At 50.1% G+C, this 19,721-nt stretch overlaps 2 protein-coding genes across 5 annotated transcripts in view; both read right to left on the bottom strand.

Annotated features, from left to right (window-relative positions):
- Positions 1-17,089, bottom strand: part of FOXP1 (forkhead box P1) — a 391,241-nt gene extending 374,152 nt beyond the window's left edge. For 2 of the 4 annotated variants that reach the window (XM_072876061.1, XM_072876057.1), the window contains exon 1: positions 16,986-17,089. The gene's annotated coding sequence lies outside the window, so the exon portion shown is untranslated. Of the gene's footprint in view, positions 1-15,085; positions 15,535-16,563; positions 16,737-16,985 lie in introns of those variants that run through there. The other 2 variants (XM_072876058.1, XM_072876056.1) reach the window with 2 other exon arrangements.
- Positions 1,996-19,517, bottom strand: LOC140658096 (uncharacterized). The gene is made up of 5 exons (XM_072876073.1): positions 18,523-19,517; positions 7,229-7,294; positions 5,960-6,140; positions 5,156-5,236; positions 1,996-5,037 (listed from the first exon to the last, which is right to left on the bottom strand). The coding sequence occupies exons 1-5, from the start codon at positions 18,919-18,921 to the stop codon at positions 5,027-5,029; spliced, it is 738 nt and encodes a 245-aa protein (XP_072732174.1). The 5' UTR covers positions 18,922-19,517; the 3' UTR covers positions 1,996-5,026.
- Positions 19,518-19,721: the final 204 nt, after the last annotated feature.

The raw sequence follows: 19,721 nt of genomic DNA, 5'->3' as shown, positions 1-19,721 counted from the left end.
GCAGAGTCAGGCTGCCATACGCCTCGCACGTCTCCGCAACAGACAATCTGCAATGATGCCTCCAGCATCCATACTGGGTACGGTGCCGAAAGACCACACGGCCGGGCACAGAGACATCAAAGGCAAATGGGAGAGAACTGTTTTCCCCTCCCCATCCCTATCTTGTCTCCACTGCAGGTCTAGGGTGCTAGGGCAGAGCCCAACAGGTAGAGGTGCCAACCTCCATGCCGTGCCGTGTCTCGGCTCGCCACCAGCGGCAGGGCAGGCAGGTACATCAAACAGCACACATAGTTTCAGTATGGGTAACCCCTTTAATAATCCAGCAGTGATACAGGATAGACCAGGTGCAACGGGACCCGCAGCACTCAATCTCAAAATGCTTCCTGAGCCAACACACATGACAATTGTTCGCTTAAAAAAAATAATCATTTGGAAAAGGACCTTTTTACAGGCTTCCACAGCACCGTGCAGTTCTTGCCGCTGCAGCCGGGATGCTCAGCCAGCCCGAGGCAGGCAGGGAAACGCAGGACCCATGGCCACCCACAGCCCATCACAACGTGGGACCGCCACCCTGGAACACAACAGGGCGATGGACAATGGTAACAGCTTGCAGGCTTTTACAAAACAGTAACAAAAATAAGATGGAAGAAGAAAAGGTTTTACTCGGCGTGATCCTGCACCAACCTGACATGACAGTGGTCCGATGAAGGGGGAGGGGGAAAAAAAAGGGAACAGAAACAGAGGGCAGAGAGAAAAATCTGTCAGAGGAAATGTGATGCCAGAAACTGTTCCAGGACCCGGTGGCTGGATGCCAACCCAAAAGCCTCCAAAAAAATAAAGCTACAGAGCCCCCAAAACCTTCCCGATAAAAAAACCTGCACAGGCTGAGGTTTGTCAAGTCGTACTTGTGCTTGCTGCGCCTGCTCCACCACTCTCACCCAGGAGGTCTCAGCCTGAAATACTTCTCTGGAGAGGAGACCCAAGGCATCCAGTAACTTTGGCAAGTTATCCTTTGGGAAACATGCATCCCCTAAAGCATTTGTGTATCTTGGAGAGTGTTTGAAAAACTCCACGGTACTGAGCCTTAGCACTTTTAATTGCATATACCATACCCAAGATCATCAACCCAGTAATGCTGTCACACATGTGGTACATTACTGTATGGTCAATCTCCCTAATTATTCTTGAGTTATTTTTTCCAGTAGATCTACAAAATTATCAGCATAAATCTCAAAACATTTACCAGTCAACAAACTCAGCACAACAGACATAAGCTTGGCCCTGACAAATAAGAAGACTAAGGAAAATGTATTTATTTGTAGCAAATGTCCTTTCCTATAACCGTCAAATAGATTACAACTGCATTTCTTTCCTCGCATTGCACCCTGGGATCCAGACATTTAACTAGCACACACTACAGTCCTGGATTAATCATAAACAGAATATATTTTTAAGTGCATTAATTATGTAACAGATGCTTCCAGGATTCCAATGGAGGTAATTTTTAAAATCCCAGTGTACAGCTTTATGAATCTGTGCAGTTTCAAGGTTGTTTTTAATTTGTACTCAATACTACACTTACTTAAAACCAAGAGGTAATCAACCACTGCCTAGGTTTTTTTGTTTGCAGCGCAGACTGGAAGATGTACCCTACATGGTCAGCGCCAGACATCCCGGCTGCCGGCGGAGGCTCCTCCCCTTTCTTTGCCATGACGGCGGGTTTGGGTAACAAGCCGTGCGAATGCAAGATTTCTGCATTTGCCTTCTCCTATTAATTTCTTCTCCTCAGACTAATTTCTGCCATTCAGAAGCCTCAGTCTCCTCCTGCACATTCCCAGTCACGTAACAGATACGTTCAGTGGCATACAGTGCACGCAGAGGCCCCAACAAGGACAGTGGGGCGAGCGACAGGACGCTCAAGGTCTCTGGAGAGCGCTTCATTTCTCAATGGGGTACCATGAAATAACTCTCATCACGATGCAAGCGCACCGGCACAGTACGTAGGGTGGGTGGGCAGAGACCCGCTGCCACTGCTGCACAGCAGAGCTGCAGGCCACCTACCAAAACCCCTCTAACCCACAAGCCCTGTGGCGCCTTGCAGTAGTAGCTGTCATCACAGCTACACCTTCAGGTCCTGCTGCTGGCTTGCTTTGAAAAATGGACTCAAACTGAGTTCACTCATAAAGAGTGTTCTGCCATACTAGAGAAAAATGGGGTTTACCTCACTTACCTTGATGATAACAAACATGGCATGTCCAGGTGCGGGGAATACGTGCAGATCCACAATATTTTCTTGCTAGCTAGTTACTGGGAAATTCACTGCTTGTACAGCCAGATTCAGCTGCTAACAACCATGGGCAACTTCACCAATGACAACTAGAGCTTGCATAGGGTCTCCTGGCTACGGCACTGCAGCGACCGGCACTGGCTGGGGCACGGGTGTGATGGCGGAGATCTCAGCAGCCTTCAGAGGGCTGCACCGGAGCACGCCAGGGCAGGAGCACCACAGCCTCCACATCTTGGATGCGAAGTTTGCTTTTCTCTCCGTCTTTGCACATTACATAATTACTGGATCAAGTCATAGATCTCCTCACAGAGCTTCATCTCTGCTTCTGTCTGTGACACTTAATTGGTAATGACTTGGAGGGGCATTTTTCCAGGCACTCGCTGTGCGTGCAGCCTGGTAAGCGGAAGAGCCCATACCCTGGTAGCACTGTGCTGCCTTGGGCTCTCCCTTCAACAAACCCTGCAACTGCTCTAGGAAGAGAGGGAAAAATATAGGAGCATGAAGAGCAGTTAAGGTTCCAATCAGATGTGGTGTTGACACATAAGAACAAACAGTGAATAACCCCAACACGAGGTGAGCAATTTTTAGGAGTATGTATAATTGCACATGCAGAACGTGAGACCTCAGCACTCGGTGAAGAGACAGGGCGAGGATGGGAGCGGTTCAGGACCGCAGCTCTGCTCACCTGCACATCAGCCACCCCTGGGGAGTCCTGGCAACTCAAGTCGGGCACAAACCAAGGAGGAGGAAAAGGTGGATAGTAAGTATTTTATTCCTACTAAGTATTTTATTCTGACTGCTACTCCTTTCCAGAAATAAAGGTAATAATTAAAAGTGAGGGTTAATGCTTTGATGCCTCGCTTCACAGACTGCACATTCAAATTCCTCAACAAGACAATGCAAAAACGGGTAGTTAACGGGCGTCAGCTGAAGAAGGCAGACGACTTTGTGCAACACCAGGGCGGTCCCAGGGCGGGCAGCTGCGTGCGGGTCTCGGTCTCGCTTCCCCAGGCGCGCCGCAGCCAGCCTCCTCCGGCGCGCCAGCCTGCGCGCCATCAAAGCGAGAGCCGCGCGGGTGCAGCCCCGTCCAGCGGGCACCCGGCCTTTCCTCGCACCGCCGACATTCCTGCTGTTTCCAGCCTCCCCCAAAATTATCCATCGGCTCTGAAATAAAACACATGGGGCACGGACCAGCCTCACCCTACCTCATCAGCAGACACCGGTTACGCAGCAAGGCTTGGAGAGCCAGGGACGCCTCGCAATGCCGCCCTGTGGCGCTGACCCCTCCCAAAACACTCTACCGATGCCCTCCCATCGGTGCATGAGGACAGCCAAGCAAGCCGAGCTCTCACGGGCAAGAAGATGCCCCCGCGTGTGGGGGGAGACCAACCCCGAGCGGCACAGCCTGCCTGAACCACCTGGCAGAGGGATTAGGTCCCTGCCAAACTGTGGCATGACTTCACCCCCATAATCCCTGTGACACGTGTGAACGCCAACACCATGACAGGTTATCAGTAAGGTGATAACACTCGTAGGCCGTACCTGCTTGGCACGGCTCGAGCGAGGCTCCCTCAGGGCTCCTCCAGTTTCACTTCCTACTAACATGCACCTGCACCCATTTCAGAAGCAATAAAAGCATAAACCATATTTAAAGCTTTACTCAAACCCCCAATATAAGCCTGAGTGAGCCCCACGCCACGCTAACGACCGTCCACGCCGGGCTCCCAACACCTGGGCTCGCAGGCGGCCCCGCCGCAGAGAGAGCCTGCGGCTCTGCGCGTGGCTGTCCCTGGACGGGCAGGCGCTGGCAGCCGCGCTCCCCAGCCACCTTCGAACCACAAGGTATCTGACACGTACATCTTGCACGACGCCGAGTGAGCAGCGGCTACGGGTCGGACCCTTTTTGATGTAAACCTGCGTGACGTCGCTGAGCTCTGGCCACATTATTTCTTCATCAACTTCTGTTCTTTAACTCAAAAGTTAGCTAGCAGGCTGGACAGAGTTTTATCCGAGTTTTATGTGCAGCTGTATTTGCTTATCGCACAGATAAGTTATTATAAAAACAACAAGAAACAACAGCAGCTAGTAACCGGGTATCTCTCAGTGCCCTTATCAAAAATAGCCAGCCTCTGGACCAGCTCATCATCTACTGCTAACAGGGAAGAAGAAAAGCCAAAGAAAACACAATGCCAGGCTTTTCAGTATGTGCATTAACGGCTTGAGTACCTGGCACTAAGGGAGCACCGTTAAATTAACAATTAAATGAAAACCCACCCTTGCATTAGCTTTGGCGGGGTGGTCCCACCAGCAGGCACTGCTGGGAGCATGCCCCAGGGCACCGGGGCAAGGAGGAGGACTCTGCCCAGAGGGAGAAGAGCAGGTCCAGGCACAAAGCCTCTGGCAGAGGTTTCACGTTGCAGCAAAGCCCAACCAAGAGGCCAGAGACTTATCAAGGGGGTGGCCCTGACCCCCTCGGTCCCAACTCCAACCTCCAGAGAGTCCAATGAGGATGCTCAACTGGCACAAAACATTTTTTCCTGATTAAGTTAGTTTTCTGCTGGTCTAGCTTCCCGTGTGGTCTCATCCTCTGGTCAGGCAGAGTCAGCTGAAGCGCAGGGGACACGATGGGAAGCACCCAGGGACAAGTGGACAGATGTAAATCTACTTGGCTGCAACGTGAACCAAGCCCTCATTCTATACAGCACCAAGCACACCATCAAATAGTCTGTGAAAGCAGCGTCAGCCTTCATCTGAAAAAAAAGACAAAGATGATAACGGCTTTCCAAGGCAACAATTCTCATTTGATACATGTCATGAAGTTGTGAGCACGCTTGAGTCATGACACACGTGTGGACCATTGTAATGCACCTGCAGAGCAATGTGTCCTCCTCCTCGATCTGCTGAGAGCATCCACCAGGCAGAGGTTGACACGCGGAGGTGATTCAACGCCGATGAACAGAAACATTAAGACATGCTGTTCTTAAAACGGGGGCTGTACTTGACACTACTTTTATTTACCCAGGAAAGTTTTCTGCTCTGTATGCCCTTCCCCTTCCAGTTTACCCATGGCATTAAGCAGAATCCCCATCCTACCCCAGACAGCTTGTTGCAATCAGACAAGTAGACAGTGATTCCAATACAGGCAGATATTTTTTTTTCTTTTGGACCTATGAGAAATACCAGTTAAAAACCTGAATATTATTTTTAAACTGACAGGGCATTATGCATAATATCTTCCACCCCCTCCTTGTGCTTATGGCATGGAGCAGGGGAAAGAAAAAAAAAAAAAAAAGAAATGGAGGGAAAAAAAAAATCTTCCCACCAGAATGTAAATATTTGTGCGCAGCGAGAACAAAGTCTTTCCATAAAGCTTTCAATAAAGGATGACTGCAGGCCAAATTTTACCCTTAGATACAGGCACATAACTCCAGCTAAAGTTACTCAGAGCTGCCCAAGTTTATGCAGAGGCCAACTCAAGTGTACTGTGTTCACGTACAGAAGGACTGTGTGCTCAGAAGCCGTGGCCAGACTTCCAGCTCTTTCTCAAAAGTCAGACGAGATTTGCTTCAAATCAGTGAAGAACTTCGGAGATGACTCAAACCTGCAGGATTTGCTGCAATACTCGCTGCAAAAGAGGATGTGAGAACTGGCAAGTACGCTGTGTTTACTCACTGTGCCATCTAATTCTGGAAACTCGAGCTGAGATTCTGCGTTCGAACACGACTCCAAGGGGTGGTGGGAAGATCCTGGCCACGTTACAAAGCCACTCGTTGGGGAAAACTGGCGGTATCTGCTTAAATGGGGCCGCGGGCTGACACAGGCAGAGGTCCTGCAGCTGGCAAGCGAAGCCTTCCTAAGGAGGATACTGTACCGCATCTGCCTCTGGCCCCGGGGACGAGCCTCCGCAAGCAAAGGCTCACAAGAGGAAAAGCGATGCTCTAAAAATCACGCACTGCTTCAGTTAATGACACAGATTTACACCGGGTGTTAGCCTGCTTCACTAAAAAAAGCCAACCAGATTTTTTTTTTCCTGGTGCAAACTGTCCTTTATAGAGACTATTAATATCCCTCTTACTTCAGTTTAAGCTATACTTCTCTTCCTTGTTTTCCCACTGACTTAAGAGATAACTTGCAGAACGACATCTAATTTATCTGTATCTTTTGCCCTCGTCCCTTTCCTCCTGTTATTGCCTGGGCAGGCGGACTGTTGTCTAGGGGAACCGCTGCATGGAGCACACAGTTTAGATCTGCTGCGATACTCACATGTTTAAGCAGAAAAGAAAGAAGATACCTAGTTTATACTAAACAGATTCCCTTTGATTCTCGTCTCATGTAATTAGTTCTGTGTTCCACAAACTAGTAACTTAGATATAACACCCTGCTATAAACAGCCACCTCAAATAGCTGTAAGATATTCCTCGCTATCAGACACCAGTGAAGACAAAGAGCAGTGGAGGGCGGCCGCCAGGAGATTATGCTGAAACAAATGCATTTTTATTTTTCCCTTTAAATTACAAAAGATTATCATTTTACTCAGCAATGCCCCTTATTAAATTGAAACTCTCCACATCAGAATTAAATACGTCCTATCTACTCAGAATGAAGTGTATTATTTATCACTAATATTTAATGACAAAAACCTGATAACTTTCTCCGATTATACCACTGATTTCCTCCAGTCATGCATCATTGGCTCTGCTGGTCATTAGCATTATCACAGTGCATAAACTCTGGCTTATGCAGCAAGTTTGATAACAGAGCCAGACATCTATAGCTACTATTTTTCAGTTTGCTCAGATTTACTAGTTTACCTCTCTATGAGCGTGCCTCTATCTAATGGCATCTATTATAATGCCTAAAAAATCCTAGTTAATAAATTTCCATTTCCATACAACACTCTTCTGCATGATCAGAATTCCTCGGCAAATATAAAGCACTCACTGAAAAATCAGATTTCCCCTTCAACCGGCCAAGGACCCTTTTCCGAAAGACCATATTCCAGCCAATCTGAAAAATAAACAGAAAATACCTAATCTTCTCCAACTGTTTAATGCTAGGAATATGCTGGATAGGCTTAAGATATTTTAGTTTAATTCACAGGTAATGTTCCATTTCAACTTTTGTGAAACAGTATTCTTTGAGTGCTGTAGATACTGCTTTTATAGCAGCGAAGAAAAAAAAACAGACCAAATGTGCACGGCACAACATCAGCAAAAATACATGAAGATGGGTTTCTCCCATTCTCAGTTAAATCCTGTAACTGAAATGACGGATTAGAAAGGTTTCCTGAATAAGACCACCATTCCTTCAGAAAACTCAGATGGGTTAGCCAGAGAATAACTTTAAAATACTTGTACAATAATTTTGCTGCATACTTTGGACATTCCTCTTTCAAAGCCTTTTAAGTATCAAGTCATTTATCACTGAAAAATACATTTTCACTTTTTCAAACATACAACTCGGGAGCTTTACAAACCTAATATACGTTATCCAAACATCGATGCACAGGCATGTCATTTAAAACTAACAAAAACAATTTCCTACAAGTTATTTCAGAGCCTCCTTCTCCCAACACTCATTTAATTCAACCAGACCAGGATGAGGCCCCTGACACAACTGATTAAAATAAATCACTGAAGTTGTTAACACATTATTACTATTGCAAAACTTACTGTGAAAAATCTCTCCTCTAAACCTGCTAAGGTAGATATAGGCTATGATGTTCTGTACAAACATCCAGATAGATTCTTATTACATGTTACACGCATGAATATTGAAAGATTTTATTCTCTGAGCCAAACTGTTTTGTTTTGTTTTTTTAAACTCAGTCCACCCAAGGAAGCTCCCATTACTTCAACAGAAGTATTTGGGACTTTGGCCACATAACCGAAGCAAAATCTGCCTGTCTCATAGGCTACACATGGAAATACACCTATTTATGAAATTCACTCAAGGGGGAGGAATAATTTACAGTAGACTGATGAACAGAGTTTGCACGAGACTGTCTGAAGGAGCCCTATTTGAGAAGTAGAGCAGTTATGAAAGCAGAAAGTATCAATACTAACGCAATTGGTGCCACTGTATTATGCTCTTTGCCAGGCGGAATTCATATCACTCAGAAAATTTCGGTTTGGGTATAGTTTCAGTATCACTACCTGTGATATTAGAAGTTGGGGCCATTATATGAGAAACGGCAGCAATTTGATGAGGTTAATGCCAAATTCCGCATTCTCCATCGAGGCAAAAAAATGGATCAAGCCCTGGAAGAAAGGCAGCGAGCTCAGGAGCACAGGATGCAGAAGCACTAACACAGATGCTTCCCCAGCCCCTGCACCTCTCACCGTCCGGGGGCTTGAATCTGATCCTTCAAAAATGAAATGGTGAAAAATATTGTCATTGTTCTCCTCTGCCCACCTGCTCCTCCATCTGCACCCTCTCCAAAATGCACTTTTGACCTTACTGAGCATCAGCCAACGTCAAAAGCCTTGCCGGCTGCATCCTCCCCCGGACCTGGCCGTTCCCTGCTGAATGCGGCTTCAACGTCCTCCAAACAGCCCAACGCCAGGAGCTGCTCCGTGATGCCCCATGACCCCCTGCACCGCCATTGCTTTTAGGGGGATTTCTGCCACAGGAGGAAAGGAGGATTTACACGACCAATTTTAATGGAATTTTTCTTTCCAGCGCAAGTATAAAACGTGGGAACTGGGCTGGACCAGCTAAGCGAGCTGCCTGACCAGCTAACAAAAATTTGTCATGAGGTTCATGGAAGATAGAGTTCATGACTCACAGTCAGCAAGCTTACTATTACAACATAAAAGCTATTGTTAACAAAAAATAAAAATGCAAGCACCAAGATGAACACTTCAAGAAGGTTTTAACTTCTTAATCCCAAACGGACTACTCCTGAAATAAGGCTTGCAATGGGCCCAGCTGACAAAAGTCATAAATGACAACCTTGCAATCAAAAGACTATTAGAATAGCACATTTTAGTTGCAAAAAACACCTATTTCTGCTCCCTTGACTTTCCCAGAAGTTTCTTGGGAAGAGGTGTCCCACTCACGCTCACCTCCCAGCTCTTCAGCGGCAGAAAGAAAAACATAAACTTCGCATTCACTGTGCGACACTAGGAAGATGCTTTTTTAAACTGACATTGGTTCCTAAAGAAATATCAGTTAATTACTTAATCCTTCTTAATGGAATGATTAACATCCTTTCAGCAAACAAGGCTACGATGATTTAACATTTTACTGCATGTTTCATTACAGAACCAGTAAAATTAATACCACTCCCCTCTCATCTGCTGCGACCACTCATTTCTTTATAACCAGCTACATTTTTCACTTCTGCGGAGCAGCCTCTGCATCCGGCCAAGAAAAGGATTCAAATATACAAAAATCTGCATCGCTGCTATTCTGCCATGAAGTCAAGGACCGAGCTCCGGACAGGAACCCACAGAAATGCAGGTGGCCGCGGTGCCAGAGAAATCAAGGTACGAGGCAGCACGGAGCAACGAGCCCTGGCGCGAGCCTGGAACAACTTCATCAGCATCCCGGGAACACTGCGCCGCTGCGGAAGAGGGGCAGCCACTTCAAAGGGAACCGGGGAGGGATGTTTGAATCCCGGCTCAGACAGCTCCTGAATCCCCGAGAACCTCCAGCCGCCTTTTTGTCAAGAACAAAAGTCCTTTCAGGGCTCCACCGCTCACTGCAATCAAACCCCGGCTCAGACATTAATTCTGCAGGCAAGTATTTTGCAGGAAGGGGAATTCGGCATCGATTTTTGTGATCAGATGTTTAGCGACTGCTCTGAACACACCAGTAATCCCCCCTCACCATTTTATCTTCCTTTATCACAAGCTTTTTAATAGAGACATGACATTCTGCTTACTGCTGGGCTCTCTCTATTTATCTCTTTCTTTAACAACACTTTGGCATCATCGGCTCCGCTATCTAAATCAGCAATAGTGCATGTCCGGTCACATAAAACCGGAGAGGGTTTCCCGAGATGCCTTGGGAAGTCTGACTACTCCGGTTTACTGATGTATTAATATGCCCGATCTACTAATTAACGAACAAACAGCTTAGGCTAGGAGCTGGGGGAGGGACACCAACACGAAGACTGCGGAGAGCCCAAGGAAAGACACTTGACCCTAATTGTTAGCAACAAGATGACAAGACTGATCGGGAAGTACAGCTAAAACTCGGATCCAACATGAAAGGAAATGTCTGGCGAAGAGGGGAAAACTAACAATGCCGTTAGAGGCTCCATCCAACCTGCCGAACTGTGCCACCTTCTGTCGGGCTGTCGGTGCTCAGCACCCGAGAGCCTGGCCTGGCCAGGGCTCCCCAGCACCACGCTCCCATTGTATCCTTCTCTCCATGCCCAAATCCTCGGCCTCCTCCTGCGACCCTGCAGCTCCAGGGATGTACACCCCAGCCAAGGATAGCTAGGAGTTTGCCCCTACCCGTGATCAGGCGATGAGAAAGCCCAGCTCATCCTGCACCTTCCCAGCAAAACCGCCTGCCTTCGGCTCCGTGCAGAATCCCAGTGGGTGGGTTTTAAGAAGGACCACAGTTCAGCTGAAGTTTCAGCCAGACCCAGTTTTATCCAGGGCAAAACGTCCCTCCTCTTGAGAGCAGCCTGGACCATGTACCGCACAGGAGATGCACTGTGGTTGCACCAGTAAGAAGGGTCCTGCACAGCAAATGCACATACTAACACTTCGGGAAACACTTTCATATATATTTCAAAAATTTGGAAAAAAGGTCCTAAGCGCTTTCTACCTGAAAAATCAATTAAATCAACAGTCACAACAGTGCAAGAGACCCTGCAGCACTGTGCTCTTGGCCAGACATCCAGAAGAAAGTTGACTTACAGATTGCACATCCAGCGCTGCCACGCTGCAAATACTACACAGCATTATCCCGCTGCACAAGGAGCCTGCGTTTTCAATGTACGTCTGAATTAACAGCAGTGCTAGACTAACTTATCGAGGAAATAAGCACTTCTAATAAAAATACAACAGTGACAAGTATTGTACAGAGATTAGCAGTAAACAATACACTGGAGAATCATCCGAATAAAACGTTCTGGGTATTTATTTGTGTTGCTTTCCGAGACCATTGCAACTGAACGGGAAACTGGAAAGAAAAAAGCCCACAATTAGCTGCAGAATAGCACTCCCAGAAACACTGCAGCCTATCAGATATATGTAAATATTTTACGACATGGGTTCCATTTCAGTAGATCTGTCAAGATATTTACAGGGCTTGACAGTATTTCTGTCTTTAATTAAATTTCACACACATACTTTAATGTAATTTAAATAGATTATTAGTTGTCAGAATATAGTATAAATTTTGTTTACGATTTAGTTACTTTAAGTACTCACATTGAGGAAACTCATTTAACCCCCTGACTGAGTAGCATTAAGTGTTGAGACTTCTAAAGAGCTTCTACTGCCCTTTGCACTCTCGCAATAATCTTAAATTACTACAACTTAATTGCAATTTCAAGGCACTAAAATGGAGATGTTTTAAAAAAGCACAGGGAGGGTCAATGAGAGGAGAAAAATTATTTAGTCCTCCTCAGGTACCAGATGCTTCTTGGAGAGAAATTGATTTTGTCCATGCTCTTCTCTTTGCTCATTTTCCATAGAATACTATCTTCATTTTCAGGATGGCGCTGAACAAAAAGTTATCAAGATTATTCTGGATACTTGCCACATACAAACAGCCATTATACATAAGCCTGTTCACTTGCATGCATGGAAGAGATCGGTGCCAGCAGAATAGAAAGATAAAACCCTAGAGCATATTTGCAAAGAAGACTGCACATGAACAGAGCCAGCAGCTTCTCTGACTTGGTAGCTCCAATGCTGAAGTAAGAAAAAAGAGCACATGTTAAAATACTCCAGACATCCCAACCAACAAATATCTGATCTCCTAAAAATAGAGCAGCAGATTCCTCTACAGCCCAAAATACAGTATTTTTTTTAATTGAAAGACTACAGAGTTCCCACAATTAAGTTTTTCCTCTAATGACTGCATGATTTATTCCATCCTACTTTTTTTTCCTCTCTATACATTGGCATCACCTTGTTACCTATGGTAGCTGCAATTCCCAATACACTGCGAGCTGTGGGAATCAGACAGCACAGAAGTTCGTGAGAGCAGCAGGCTGCGAGCAGCGTTTTTGTCAGTGCAAAAGCAAGCAGTTCTAGCAAACACAAGATCTTCATTTCTTACTGCAACGAGACATTTTACAAGGATTTGGCCAACACAAAAACAATCAGACTCACGACTGAAAAACCGCTGTGCTTTAGCACGGCCGAGCACTTACGCGCGTCCTCAACGGCATGAAGTCAAGGACTCCAAGCCCGGCCATACCTTTCTAAGCATTTCAGTAAAGTTTGGTTGCCAGGACCTCTAAGAACGGTTGCAAAGATGCTGCTGGTCTCTAGTGCACAACGTTTATAAATTCCACTTAGCAAATGCTTTCTGGCTCCTACTGCATATCATATCTCTGCTGAACCGCTCGCCGGGTGTGAAAACATGCTACTATGGGGGGGGGGGGGGGGGGGGGGGGGGGGAGAAGAAAAAGTTTCAGTGATACAAGTTAGTGACACAGACCAAAAGCCAAACCCAAAGGCAGCGACATCAGCAGAAGCCCCGGTTGATGCCAGCATGTTCTGGATCAGGCCCTGCGCAGCCAGGGTGGCTGGCTGCACCCTGAACTCGCCTTTGGGGACACAGGGACCGTGCCAGACCCATGAGCCGGCGGGCTGTATTTTCCGAGCAGGGTGCCACCCATGCCCCCGTGCTGCTGACCACCCCCTGGTCTTTGCCTCCAGCTGCCAGCCCCTTCCCACCCTGCCTCCCCAGCGGAGACTCGCAGGGAAAAGCTCTGGGAAGCAACTTGACAGCAAGGCTCATTTGAGGAATAATTACAACGCGCTATTTAATTCAAACGTAAGCTTAAATACTACCAGCAAACAAAACACTTGTGCACCCGAGCTGCCTGACTCCTGCAGGGCCCGATCCTGCTCCCACCGAGGTGGGAATTCCCCGCAAAGCTCCCTCCCGGGGCGCCGCGTCCATGCACGCGCACGATGCTGCGCTGGATGCGCTCCGCAAGGCAGGAGAGGCCTCAACAAACGCTGCGCCTCCGAAGAGAAATCCAGCTACCTGCGAAAATCGCACCACATCTTCTTCAGCCCCGTCTCAGCTGCATAAAAATATTTCAGCTCAGTGCCTTGAAGTTGCAATTAAATTGTAGTAATTTAAGATTATCACAAGAGCAAAGGGCAGTAGCAGCTCTTCAGCAGACTCCTCTCACCACTTAATGCTACTCAGTCTTGGGGTTAAATGAGCTTCTTTAGTACAAGTACCTTAAAGCAAGTGAATCGTAAACAAAATTTATACTATTTTCTGACAGCATATAATCTATTTAAATTTATTAAAGCTTCTCGGAGAAAATTTAAGATGACAGAAGTATCATTATGCCCTATAAATAACTGGACAGCCTTGCAGAAATAACTGTATTTTACATACATATCCTGCATATGTGTGTGCATATGTTATTTCATTTGATATACAAATACATGCTCAACAGATATTTCACAAAAGGAATTACATTATTCGGTTCAATCTCTCAATATAAATGACCACAAGCAGTACGAATACTAAACGCTAAGCTGCATTCCATAAATTTGCCTTTTTACTACCAGCCTTTTTCCTAATTTTTACAATGCCGTGAAACAGGAATAATTCTGGAGCTACAAATGTTTACAGTATATCATACTAAGGATGATAATGCAAATTTTAGCTCTTAAAAAAAGGTGATCCACTGCAAGAGAAAAGCATATTGCAGCATATGCTGCGCAATAATGTCCAATGCATAATTCTCTGCTCAACTTTCCTGCTCCTTCTCTTACCAGTACAAAAAACAGCTGCGTTACGATTACCGGTGGAACTGATTTAAGCAGAAAATGTTTATAGATGTTAAAAAACATTACACATTACCTCAAATGGCTTAATAGCATACATGTGCATGTTTAACACACATACTTTTTATTGTCTAAATAAAGTATATACCATAAAAACCTACAGGCTTTATAATAAGTTATGCAGGATGGTTATGAAACCTTACCTTATAAAAAGTATAAAGTACTTATTGTGTGATCTGCACTGCTAATTAAGGAAATACTTATGCAAAAAGGTTTTGGATTTCTTAATTCTTCAGTACATATGCACTTGGTCTGCCTCCCTATTAATATACATTAGGGTAACAGCCTTTTCCTCAGATTTTTTTTTTTTAGACATATTTCCATTGTTTTGGAATACTTTAAAGAAATGAAAGAAGGGGCATATGTGTAGAGTTTGCAGTGAAATGTTTGAATACAAACATGAAACTGCCAAGCAACAAAAATAACCTAACTTGCACTGGTTAAGTTTGATTAATACTTAAATCCAAAATGTTTATTGAAGTAAAATCAAGTATCTGTTGATATTCCCTACTACTATTTCCACTAAAAAACTACACAGTAAGAGAGTCTCCCTAATATAACCATGAAGCCAAGTTACACACAGTTTTGCAAAAATCCTGGCATATCAAAAATAAGGTGCCACCCTGACTGGTTGGTAATATGTTTGAAGGAAAGATATTACAAGTTTTCTAAACTCTAGGAACGCAGTCATACAACATACAATACTTAATCACAACCAAACTCCTCTATTATACATCACCACAGCACTTACACACAGAGAAAAGAAAAACAATAATCCGTGTTTCCTTACAATTCAGAGATCCAGAAATAAAAGCTGAATTCCACAGAACTTTTACGGTTTTCAACATTACACTACTGAAACGCCTTCTCCTCTGCAGCTCTAGACAGCATAAATAAAATAAAATCCTAAGTCTCTCTGAAAGTGTCTACAACACACTCCAAACCACTATCACTCAAAAAAAAAACAGAAAAACCCAAACCAAAACCCAGCCCATGCACAAAAAATGAACTTTGCAATCAAAATCGTAAGCAACAGAAAGCCTTGTTTGAAATAGTAGTTATTTTTCTCAAAGTTATCCTTTGGTTTCACAACAAAGATCAGCATTTGTAATGGTCCATTTCTGCATAAGTGAACATATAGCCTTGCTGCCTGATCGAATAGTCCAGAGCTTTCAGTGAGGCAGCTCCTGACAACAGCCCAGCAGCAGCTTTGTTTGATCTCTCCTGCCTTCCTTAATCTGGGTTGTCAAGGTTCACTTGTTGGAGGCTGTTTACTTTACTTTTTCCAGAAAAAAAAAAAAAAGTGATTTTTTTTTTTTCTGTCTCTCATACAATGACTAATCCAAAGACTAAGGGGGAAGAATGCTGCCAATGCAAGATGTTAAAGCTACAATACCTTTTTGCAATGAGATTTTAGCCGACACCTTTTGAATGGTAACTAGCAAAGAGCTTCCTACCCCAGTGCCCTGGTCCATTCAATATGGTTGTGAGATAGTTCAAATAAAATGTGCAGGGGAAAAGATTCAGAGGAGAGAAATTGAAACCAGTAGCCCTGATTTCCCCTTCTTCCCCTAAATCTAGTTGCAAAGATGCACGGTACCTCCTTGCCTACACTCCCTTCTCTGAGAACTTGAATTACTTCAGGCTCTCTCAAACTTACAAAAAGTAGGAGCTTCTCAGCAGTAACAGAAACTGTAAAAAGAATACTAAATCGAGTGAAATGCCTTTTTTCCCTCCGCCAAAATATGAAAGCAAACCGTGGATTAACAGCACAAGCAGCAAGTTTCTTCGACGACATTCTTGAAACTTTGTCTAATTAAGAAACTGTCATTAGTGACATCAACATTTGGTCAAAGCAGGTAAAACGCAAGTTTAGAAAAACTATATGGAAAGGAAACACAGCTTAGAGAATTGTTTTAATATTTATAACCATCCAGCACCCTAGAAATCAGCAGGCTACATTGTGTAGACGACACGCTACAAGCAGTATACATACATTACTCACTCAAAGAACAGTTACTAAAAATGAAACCTTAAACTTCTGAGCACAGAAGTTGGGCTCCAGCTTCTCTAGAGAAGCGGCTCTGAGAGCGCTCGCAGGCGGCAGATACCTCGGGTAGGTACGGGAGGTCTGAGCGCTGCTGCTGCCAGCCTTTGGGGGGAAATCGGGGGGAAGAAGGAGAAGAAAAAAAAAAAAAAAAAAAAAGTAGTAGTAATCTCACTCGGCTTGGTTCACCCAAAGCAAAAACACGCAATCAAAATCATTACAGCGAAGCGGCAGAAGGAAGACTCGCTAAAATCGAGGCGCTCCGCAGCCAGCCCGGCGATGCTCTCCGCGCCGGGGCCGCCGAATAACTGAGAGCCGGGCGGCGGTGGGGAGGGGGCCGCGCTGCGCCCCCGGCCCTGCCCGCGCCCCCGGCCCTGCCCGCGCCCCCGGCCCTGCCCGCGCCCCCGGCCCTGCCCGCGCCCCCGGCCCTGCCCGCGCCCGGCCGCCGGCCGCTGCGGGGCTTTTTTCCAGGAAAAAGCCCCGCGGGGCGGGGGGCGGGGGAGGAGAGAGGCGCGGGCTCGCCGCTCGGACGCCGCCTGCAGCGGCACCCTCCCGCTGCCCGGCGCAGGCGGATGCGCGGCGCTGCGCGGAGCTGCGCGGCGCGGCAGGTGCGAGGGGCGCAGCGCGGCGCGGCCCTACTTACCGGGCGCCGGCGGCCGCCCCCGGCTCCGCGGCGCGCAGCGAGCCGCGGCTCCGTCCCGAGGCTCCGCACCGCGGGTCTGCGGGGGGGGGGGGGGGGGCGGGCGGAACGTGAGGGATGCGCGGTCCGCACCCGCGCAGCGAGAAGTTGCGCCGGGCTGGGGAGGCGCGGATGTTTATTCAAACACTTCGTCTCCAAAAAAGGGGAGGGGGGATGGGCGCAGCGGGCCCCAGGGACGCGGGGTGGGGAGGATGCGCGGCGCGGAGCTCCGCGCCTGCGGAACGGACTGCGCGGGCGGAAAGCCGCAGCAGGTGCCGGGGAGGGGGGAGCGGGGCGGCCGGGCCCGACGCGGGGGTGTGGGGGCGCGGCCCGGCCGCAACTTCTTGCCCCGAGTGGTGAAGTTGGGGCGTGCGCGCCCCTTGCGCGGCGGCGCGGGGGACCCGGCGGAAAACACGAGGAAAGAGCGGGGGTGGAAGGGGGCAGGCGGCGCCGCATCCCGCTCTCCGCGGAGGGTGCGCGCGGGGCGGGGAGGGGGGAAGTTTCCAAAGTGGGCGGGTAGGGGTGCGGGCGGCTCCGCAGCCCGGGGAGGGGGGGTCCGCACCCGCGCACCGCCGGCCCCCCCCCCCAACCCCCTCCGGCTACCACGCCGGCGGCGGGCGGCGGGGGGTGGGGGCCGGGCACGTGGGGCCGGCGGGGGGAAAAGTGCAACAGCCCCGGAGGAGCGGGGAAAGTGTCGGGGGGCGCCGGACTCACCCGCAGGACTCGGCCTGCCGCTGCCCAGCACGGCGCGGCCCCGGCGCGGGCGGGCGGCGGCGCGGAGCGGCGCGGGGCTGCCTCTCCGTCCCGTCCCTCCCTCCCGTCCCTCCGGCACGCCGAGCCCGGGCGGCGCGGCGGCGTGCTCCGCCGCTCGGTAAATAACAATAGAGCCCTCCGCTCGGCGCCGCGCCCGCGGGGCCCCGCACGCCGCCCCGCCGCGCCCCCGCCCCGCGCCGCCCCGCGCCCCCTCCCCGCCCCGCGCAGCCCCACGCCACCGCCCGCGCGGGCGGGCCGGGGGCGTCCCGCGACATCCCCGCGGAGGGAGATGTTGTTATTTTTTGCTGTTGTCAGTCTCTGACGTCACATCCACCTGCTGGGTAAACAAGGCTCGGTGCAAGGGAAAAATAATAATAAAAAAAAATAAAATAATAAAAGCGGGCGGGGGGGCGCGGGGGGGGGGGGGGGAGTGAGGGGTGGAAGCCCCGCCGGCGCGGAGCTCCACGGAGGACGGCCGGGGGAGGCGGGGCGGCCCCGCGAGGAAGCGAAAGTGGCCGCGGAACGCGCAGCGCAGCGCTGCGCGCCCCTGCGCGCCGCCGGGGAGAGTTCAGCGAGGGGGCAGGCGGGCCGTGGCCGGCCCGTCGGCGGAGGGCAGCGCCGCGCCCCCCGAGCAACTTTTCCGTAGTCGCCCCCCGCGGGGGGTCGGGGGGCGTCAGGCCCGCGTAGCTGGGGGGGGCGCGGGAGTCTCCGCAGGGCCTTCCGCGGGTGCCCGCGGAGCCCGCCTTACCTGCGCGGAGCGGCCAGGAGGGCGCTGCCTGCGCTCCCCTCGCAGCGCACGCCGCGGCTGGCGCAAACACTTCTTAGAAACACTGCGCGGGTGCGCAGCGGCGCGCACCGGCCGCTGAGCGGGAGTGACCGACTCGCGGGCCGGGCCGGGCGCGGCGCCGCTCCGCGGGGGCTTCCCTGGCCCCGGCCGCAGCCCTGGCCGCGGGTCCTCATCCCGGTGGGTGCGCGGAGCGGCCCCGCGGACCGGCAGCGCTCCCGGCCGCGCCGTCGGGGCTCCCGTGGAGGGGCCGGTGGCAGCGCCCGCGGGGAGAGGTCGAGCGGGGGCGAGAGCCGGGATCGCCCGGCCCCCGGCTCCCCCCAGCCCCGCGGCTCCGGCGCTCGGCACCGGAAAGTTTAACATCACCGGCGGCCTCGGCCCGGAGAAGGAGCAAGCGGCGGCCGCGGGGGTCCCTTGGCGGCGGCCGGACAGCGCGGAGGTTGCGCGGGCGGGAGCGGGCCCTGCCGGACAGCATCCTGCCCTCCCCCGGGATCCCGACCCGCCGCCGCGGTGCAGGCAGGCCGGGACCTGCCGGCGGGACGGCGGCGGCGAGCGGAGCGGGGGCCGGGGCCCGGTCCGGTCCGTCGGCGGGCGCCCCGCGGGGCTGGAGCCCCGGGCTGCCCGGGAGCGGGGCGCTGGGAGGCAGGAGTTAGCGGGCGGCCGCGGAGTTACTGAGCGGCCGACTTTGCGCGGGGAAGAACTCTTTCCTCCCGGCCGCGGGGACCTGCGGGAGCCCAATTTTCTTCCCTTCCTTTGTTTTTTCGGCGATCGCGTTTGGCTTCCCTTAGGACTGACACGAAGCTCCCGGGCCGGAGGGGGAGCTGGCTTTAAACGCCGCCAGAAGCGACAGCGGGCAGCGAACCGCTCCCGCGGGCAGAACCGCGCCTCCGCGGAGCCCCGCGCACCCCCGCCGGGCCCGGCCCCGGCCCCGGCCCGCCCCGCCCGGCGCCGGCCCGGCCGCCCCGGAGGGCTCCGGCGAGCTCCGGCGAGCAGGGCCGGGACCGCGGCGCCACCTCTTGGCAGAAGCGCTCCATCGGCCGGGGAGCCGCTCCGGCAGCAATTAACACCTTAAATTACAGTAATGGCAAGGTACTTATGCCTAATTCATTATATTTTAAATAATTAAGAGGGGGAAAGCGCGGCAAATAAATATTTGCGAAGGT

The sequence above is a fragment of the Ciconia boyciana genome, chromosome 11, assembly GCF_034638445.1.
Source record: "Ciconia boyciana chromosome 11, ASM3463844v1, whole genome shotgun sequence".
Classification (NCBI taxonomy): Eukaryota; Metazoa; Chordata; class Aves; order Ciconiiformes; family Ciconiidae; genus Ciconia; species Ciconia boyciana.
Note: the sequence above shows the minus strand (reverse complement) of the source record. Positions and strands in the feature narration are given on the sequence as shown.